Source organism: Mobula birostris, chromosome 4, assembly GCF_030028105.1.
Source record: "Mobula birostris isolate sMobBir1 chromosome 4, sMobBir1.hap1, whole genome shotgun sequence".
Classification (NCBI taxonomy): domain Eukaryota; kingdom Metazoa; phylum Chordata; class Chondrichthyes; order Myliobatiformes; family Myliobatidae; genus Mobula; species Mobula birostris.
The window spans coordinates 128,456,677-128,465,123 of NC_092373.1; the positions used below are offsets into that span (position 1 = coordinate 128,456,677).

General features: G+C 41.5%; 1 protein-coding gene across 1 annotated transcript in view; it reads right to left on the reverse strand.

Moving 5' to 3' along the window:
• The window catches only part of LOC140196020 (uncharacterized), a 45,981-nt gene extending 38,027 nt beyond the window's left edge, over positions 1-7,954 (reverse strand). The window contains exons 1-3 of the mRNA XM_072254718.1: positions 7,627-7,954; positions 1,307-1,386; positions 617-708 (exon numbers count right to left, since the gene is read on the reverse strand). Coding sequence (XP_072110819.1) covers positions 617-708; positions 1,307-1,386; positions 7,627-7,841 — 387 coding nt within the window. The 5' untranslated portion in view covers positions 7,842-7,954. The remainder of the gene's footprint in view (positions 1-616; positions 709-1,306; positions 1,387-7,626) is intronic.
• Positions 7,955-8,447: the final 493 nt, after the last annotated feature.

Genomic DNA, 8,447 nt, shown 5'->3' on the forward strand with positions numbered 1-8,447 from the left:
CATAAGGCTTCTGTACTTTCTACCCAATGGTAGTAGCAAGAAGACAGCATGACCTGGATGGTGGATGTCTTTGATAATAGATGCTGTCTTCTTTTGGTAGTGCAACATGTAAATGTACTCAATGGTGGAAGGGCCTTTCCTGTGATGGACTGGGCTGTATTCAGCCATGTTGCAGCCAGTCAGGATACTCTCTACTATGCAATTATTAAAGTTTGGCAAAGTGTTTTAGCTGACATGCTGAGTCTGAGCAAACTTCTAAGAAAGTAAAGGTTCTGTTGTGCCTTCTTAATGATGACACTTGCGAGCTGGTCCCAGGACGGATCCTCTCAAATGTTAACACTAAGTAATTATCGCACAGTATTATGTCACACCGGGTGCTTGTACCATGCAGGGTCTTGCCATTTTTGACCAGGATAAATTCTGAAACCACTTTTGCAACAGTAGATCCTCAAAAGATTTAGCCTCCAGTGTCAATAATATTTTTTAGGTCTTGTTTGTGACTGCCTCATTTGCTCTCTACTCTTGCCTTCTGTTTATTCTGCTTTTTTAGACAAGTGTATGGTCTAAACCATTAAATTTTACAAGTGTCAATGTCCAAAATAGTTTTTTTAAATACCTCTCTAGATCTGCTGATTTTTACTGGTGTCTGCGGAAGAAGATTAGGTTTGCACCATCCTGGTGACTGTCTGAGAACTACTTCCCATTTATCTGTGAAAAGAATAAGCAATGTATGTAAATCACATTCTCTGTCAATGCGCAGAATATTATAGGGAAAAGTTGAATAGGATAAGACTTTATTGTCTGGAGCTTAGGAGAATGAGAGGAGATTTAACAGAAATGTACAAAATTATGCAGATAAATGCAAGCTTTTCCCATCGAGGTTGAGTGAGGCTAGAACTACAGGTCATAGGTTAAAGGTGAAATATCTAAGGGGAACATGAGTGGGAACTACTTCACGCAGAGAGTGGTGAGTAGGTAGAATGAGTTGCCAGCAGAAGTGATGGACTTGGGTTTGATTTCAGCATTTAAGAGAAATTACAATAAGAACATAGATGGGGGAGGTTTGGAGGGCTATGGTGTAGGAGCACATCAATGGGACTAGACAGAATAACAGCTTGGTATGGACTAGATGGATCGAACGGCCTATTTCTGTGCTGTGGTGCTGTCTGGCTCAATGATATTTCTTTATATTGCACACACAGAGTAAACCTAGATTTGGAAGTTCAAGCAAAATAAGTGTGCTGGAGATATAATGAACAATCCCCATGCCTGAATCCCGTGATTGAAGATACGTATAACTCCTTACCTTGGGACGACAGAGTGATTGTACTTTTGGATATATTGTGGTGCCTTGGAATTTCATGAAGCCGAGTCACTAAAAATATCCTTAAAAAAAAAACGACAAATTACAGTGTGTTCATTTTTCAGCTTAACAGACTCCAATACTTGTACCCACCCGAGTAATATAACATGCATGCAAACATACAAATTACCAACCAGGAGAAGGTCACTTGGTCCTCAATCCTACCCTAACTCTTAAGAACAACTGGACAAATCTGGATGTAATACGTATTCTTTTTATTTTCCAGTTCAGATAAAGGACTTCAACCTGAAACATTAGCTCTTTATTTCTGTCCACAGATACTGCTGACCGGCTGAGAGTTTCAAACATTTTGCTTTTATTTCAGTTCTCCAGCATTTGTAGTTTTCTTTTGGATTTTCATTAACTTTGCATATCTACCTGCTTCTGCCTTGTGAGTGTTGGACACTTCTGCTTTCACCCTCTTCAAGAAAGCAAGTTTGAGAGACTAAGAAAATTTCACTTCAATCTTTGCACTGTTTGTGATTCATTAGCTTTTAGCAATAATCACTAGTTTTAAATTCCCTCACATCCTCGCCACATCGATCCATTCAAGAGCCATTGGGATTTTTCATGTTTCAATCCAAATCCCCTCATTCTTCTAAACTCTAGTTCATCCTGACAATCTTTCCTCATAAGACAAGCTGCCCATTACAGATCCCTGCTGAACTGGCATCCTTCCTTGGACAGGGAGACTATACACAATACTCCAGAAGCATATCCATGAAGGACAAACCAGAGAGTGGTAGTAGAGGGTTGCCTCTCTGGCTGGAGCTCTGTGACTAGTGGAGTGCCACAGGGATCGGTGCTGGGTCCTTTGTTGTTTGTCATCTGTATCAATGATCTGGATGATAATGTGGTTAACCGAGTTAGCGAATTTGCGAATGACACCAAGACTGGGGTGTAATGGACAGTGAGAAAGGCTGTCATGGCTGGCAGAAGGATCTGCACCAGCTGGAAGAATGGACTGAAAATGGCAGATGGAATTTAATGTAGGAAAGTGTGAGGTCTTACACAGTGTACGGTAGGGCACTGAGGTGTGTAGTAGAACAAAGGGATCTGGGAATACAGGTCCATAATTCATTGAAAGTGGTGGCACAGCTAAATAGGGTCATAAAAAAGCTTTTGGCACATTGGCCTTCATAAATCAAGGTATTGGGTATAGGAGATGGGATGTTATGTAGTAGTTGTATAAGACGTTGTTGAGGCCTAATTTGGGGCACTATGTACAGTTTTGGTTACCTACCTACAGGAAAGATGAAAACAAGGTTGAAAGAGTACAAAGAAAATTCACAAGGATGCTTCTGGGTCTGGAGGAGCCGAGTTATAAAGAAAGATCAAATAGGTTAGGACTGTATTCTTTAAAATGTAGAGATTTAAAGGAGAGTTGATAGAGGTATACAAAATTATGAGGGGTATAGATAGGGCAAATGCAAGCAGGCTTTTTCCACTGAGGTTTGGTGGGACTACAACCAGAGGTCATGGGTTAAGTGTGAAAGGTGAGAAGAACACAAGGGGAATCGTCTTCACTCAGGTAGCCCTGAGCATGTGGAACAAGCTGCCAGCACAAGTGGTGCATGCGAGCTCGATTTCAGCATTTAAGAGAAGTTTGGACAGGCACATGGATGGTAGGAAATGGAGGCCTAATGGTCCTGGTGCAGGTCAATGGGAGTAGGCGGTTTAAAGGGTTTCAGCATGGACTAGATGGGCCAAAAGGCTTGTTTCTCTGTTGTACTTCTCTATGTCTCTACTTTTCCCTATTCCTCTAAAAATAAACAATAATACTTTTAATTTTCTGAGTTTCCTGCCTACAGGCCTTTTGAAAATAATGAACAGGGGTTCGCAAGCTTTTTTTATACCACGGACCAATACCATGAAGCAAGCGATCCGTGGAGCCCAATATGGGAATCCCTGCTCTAGAACATCCAGCTCCCTCTCCATCGCACAACTATGGAATCTCTCACTGTTTAGGTATTCTGTCTGGATAGTCTGTGGCCCAATGATAGAAACACTGAACTTTCCAATTTCAGATAACTTTACCCCCCCTCCATCCCGCCCCACCCTCTCTTTCAATCCATCTATATTGCTGTCCAGTTGCTGATCACCCTCCTGAACACATCCACTAACTTCACCCAGTGAATTCCCCCCATCTAGTTTCACCTCGTTGTTCGCATTATCACCTTCTTTGATTAACAGATTCCAGCACAGCTAGTCTACCTTCTCACTAATCACCCTCCTCTTCCCCCTACCTGCCTCCATATGCCCTTCTTTGCTTCCATTATCACACCTCAGCCTGTTTACCAGCTCCACACATCCCCCACCCTCTCTCCCTCTGCCTCTCATCCTGCAGACTCTCACTTGTAGGCCCCCTGTGTCACACCATCCCCTCTACTCTTAATGCTGGTTATCCTCCCTCTACAGTCCTAATACAGGATCTTGGCATGGAGCATCAACAATAGTTGTTCCCCCCCCCCCACCCCCTCACTGTTGCTCCTTGACCTGCTGATTTTGTCCAACAGCTTGCTTTCATAAAATCCAGCATTTGCTGTCTCTTGTGGCTCAATATTTGCTTCTTTTTTTATTTTTCTCCCAACATAGACAATATCACAATTTCCACACTATATCTTTGGCAGGTGGAAAATATTCATGGCACATCCTTAACACTTGGAAGCAGACACAATGGTGAGGTAGGTTGCTGGGATGCACTGAGACACATCATCACTGTTGTAATCTGGATCCATCAGGTGTTTCAAGTCTTTCAACATCAGACACTCTCGCCCCAACTAGGGTTGATCAGGCCCTGGCTAGTGTCCCAGTAGCACTGGTCTATGGGTTATGCCACTGTTCAGAAGAGGATGTAGACAAAAGGCAGGTAACTATAGGCCAGCTAGTTCAATATCTGTAGTTGGGAAAGTGCTTGAAGTTATCATTAAATAGTGAGGCATCTAGAAAGAAATGGATCCATCAGGCAGACACAACATGGATTCAGCAAAGGCAGGTTTTGTTTGACATACTTGCAGGAATTCTTTGAGGATATAACAAGTGCAGTGGATAGAGGGAACAGATGGATGTTATTTACTTGGGTTTCCAGAAGGTGCTCAATAAGGTGCCACATAAAAGACTTATCCTTAAGATAAGGATGTAGAGAGTTGGGGGTGATGTATTAACATGGTCAGAGGATTGGTTAACTAATAGAAAGCAGAGAGTTGGGATACATAGGTGTTACTCTTGTTGGCAATCAGTGGTGAGCGGTGTGCCATAGTGGTCAGTGCTGGGCCCACAACTGATTACGATGTACATTAATGATCTGGAAGAGGGGACCGAGTACAGTGTATCTAAGTTTGCTGATGATACTAAATTGATTTGAAAAGCAAATTATGCAGAAGATATGGAGAGTCAGATTAGAGATATAGATAAGTTAAGTGAATGGACAAGGATCTGGCAGATGGAATACAATACAGTATTGCTAAATGCAAGGTCATCCACTATGGAAGGAAAAATGGAGGAGCGATTATTATTTAAATGGTAAAAAATTGCAGCGTGCTGCTGTGCAGAGGGACTGGGGAGTGTTTGTGCATGAATCACAAAAGGTTGGTTTGCAGGTACAGCAGGCTATCAGGAAGGCAAATGGGACGTTGGCCTTCATTGCTGGAGGGGTTGAATTTCGCAGCAGGAAGGCTATGCTGTAACTACACACAGTACTGGTGTGGCCATATCAGGAGTACTGCGTGCAGTTCTGGTCTCCTTACTTGAGGAAGGATATACTGGCTTTGGAGGCGGTGCAGAGGAGGTTCACCAGGTTGATTCCAGAGATGAGGGGGTTAGACTATGAGGTGAAATTGAGTCGCCTGGGTCTGTACTTGCTGGAATTCAGAAGGATGGGAGGAGATCATATAGAAACATAAAGTTAGGAAAGGGATAGATAAGATAGAGGCAGGAACTAGGGGACATAGCCTCAACATTCAGGGGAGTAGATTTAGGACAGAGATGAGGAGGAACTGCATTTCCCAGAGAGTGGTGAATCTGTGGAATTCTCTGTCCAATGAAGCAGTGGAGGCTGCCTCAGTAGGTATATTTAGGACAAGGTTGGAGAGAGTTTTGCATAGTAGGGGAATTAAGGGTTATGGGGAAAAAGGCAGGTAGGTGGAGATGAGTCCATGGCCAGATCAGCCATGATCTTAGTGAATAGCAGAGCAGGCTCGACAGGCCAGATGGCCTACTCCTGCTCTTATTTCTTATGTTCTTATGTTACACCTCTTGATTCTTAATCATCTGGAGGCACATTCAGCAGCCTCTGTGACAGTCCTGATGGTTCTTTTCTCTGTAGCCCCTGTAATGCCGCAGAGAGAGTTGGTTCAGCAGAGCAAGCTGCCAGCAAAACCTCTACATCCCACCTCCATAGGCCCACAATGTACCTCCACCCCAGTCTCTGGCACTACTCTACCAGCTCCTAGTATTTGGCCTCTTCGCACACAAGAGCCTCCTCAATAGTAGAGGTAACAGAAAGTTCTTATTTATGTCGATCATGTCACTACTGAGAAACAGATTAATAAAATGCACTTAATGACAGGAAACAATTGTGGAAAGAGTACTTGAATATTATCTGGATCCCAAGCAGATCATTCTGATGGTAGAATCTCTGAGTGTGAGAAAGTAGAACCAACAAATTTCTCACTCTGAGAATTTATGTCCCTCTGGTTCTGTCATGTCTAATGTTTGGGTTGATGAAAACTTGTGCTCTCAAGGTTCCATCAAAAACACACAGCCTTGACTGGTATCAGCTGTATCTGAATATTCTGACTTTTCCATGTGCCCACACTCCTGATCAAAATAATCATTTGGCCCTGGTCCTATGATAATCTGGGTGGCTCCTGGAAGGTTATTGGATCAAAAAGAACATCTCCTGGTTTTACATTTTTTGAGAAAAATTGGGAACAAGTTAAAAATTAACTTCCCATTTTAATTGCTGAGGTAAATTTTAATAGTTCTAACACTGCTCCGATGGAGATGAGCCATATCCACACTGAGTTCAATTAAAAAGCACAAAACTGTCCAAACACTTCAAGGGAATTTTATTTTTATTTTATTGCTTACCTCAAAATATTCTTTAATTGATTTGGGCAAATTTTGCAACTATTTTCAAAATTACTTCTTGATGTTATTTTAATTCTAAATCACAACACTGCACAATGTTTAGTCATTTGTCATAATGAAGATAGCTCCTACATCGTGATGAATCAAAATCACCAGTGTGGAAACTATTTTCATATTTAATTTACAGGACAACCCAAAATGTGTTTGTGGGCCACTATAAATACTCCATCTTTGAATAATTTTAAGATTCCTGTTAAATTTTACAATCTTTATCATTTATTCATTATTTCAGATATGCAGATGACACTGTTAACTGCAAGTACAAAGGAAGAACTACAAAACTAAAGTGCAAAAATGAGTCTATCAATTGCAAAAAGACAATGTATGGTGATATCCAAAAAGGAGAATCCTATCTGCAGGCTGAGAATAAACGGAGAAGACATAAAACATAAAACAAGTACAGAACTTTTGGTACTTAGGAAGCTGGGTGACATCAGATGGCAGGTGCGACTTGGACATCAAAAGAAGAATAGGGATGGCAAAAGACACCTTTACAAGAATGAAGAGTATACTGACCAATACTAAACTGGGCATGACAACCCGCCTCAGAGTACTGAAATGTTACGTTTATCCAGTTGTGTTATATGGCTCAGAATGTTGGACAATATCTAGTAACATGAGGAGATGTGGTGTTTGAAGAGGATGCAAAGAATATCATGGACGAAACAAATATCTAATGAGGATGTCATGACCAGGGCAAACAAAAAGAGAAATAATGTATGAGATCATGAAAAGGCAACGTAACTGCATTGGACACGTGATTAGGAAAGAAATTAGAATGCATGGTAATTATGGGAAAGATTGAAGGGAAGAAAGTAAGAGGATGGCAAAGACAAATGATGATGGGGTCAGCAGCCAGAGAACTGGAAATGAATACCAATGAATTGATCCACTTGACCCGAAACAGGAGTGTGTGGGCCATGGCAGTCAAAGCTCAGACTGGGCATGGCACCTGATGATGATCATGATCATTGTTCTGTCTAAAGACAAGATAGTTTTCTGTTACTACACAAATAATGTATCATCTGAATGCCCCAAGCATTTTAAATACAACTGAATACATACATTAAAAATTATAAAATGCTGTTAATTATGATGGAATTATTCCTTACTCTGGTGGATGGGGTTTGTGTAGTCTAGTAGGGGAGTGAAGTCGGACCAGGTTCTGAGTAGGCTCATCCAGCTGCTTTTTTCTGTATTCAGCTGAATAAGTAGTAGCGTTTTTCAGTTGATTCTCGTGCTCTTCTCTCCACATAGTACTTGCTTTTTGCTTGATCTTTTCAAACTCTTCATGATCTAAAGATCTGAATGGCATTTGAAAAGACATGGTTTCTATTTGAGCAAAAGCTTTCTTCAGAAAGTTCGTGTCATCAGAGAGCAATTGCAGACAATTATTTGCCACTTTAAATGACCAGCTGATGAGCAGAAATTTGGTTTTGTTGGAGTACGACTTTGTTTTCAGAGATGTTGAAGTGGTTCCTCTGCTTTTGCTGCAGGAGTAGGCTTTGTTGATCAATTGCTAAGCAACAGAGCCAGCAAAGCACCTCCCACAGTCTGGATGAATCATGTTCTGCCACGGGCATTGGCAAACAAGAACACAGTGCGGGAGATGAAAAGAGACTGGAGAAATCTATTGCTTAAGAATTGTTCCTCAGCAAGTCATCACATAACTACAAAGATTCAGTAGTCAGGATCCCAGATGGTTTATTGCCATTCTTCAGTACACGAGCGTAAAGGAGAATAAAGTGATTCTTACTCTGTATCCAATGCAGCATAAAAAAACAGATATAAATATAAAAGGAATCCTATTAAGGACAATATACAAGTACTGTAAAATGGCAATACATGGGGGAGTTGAAGGTCATCAAGGAGCTGTGGAGAAGAGTGGGTGACATGTGGTGTGCGTGTGGGGTCATGGGCTGATCAGCCTGAT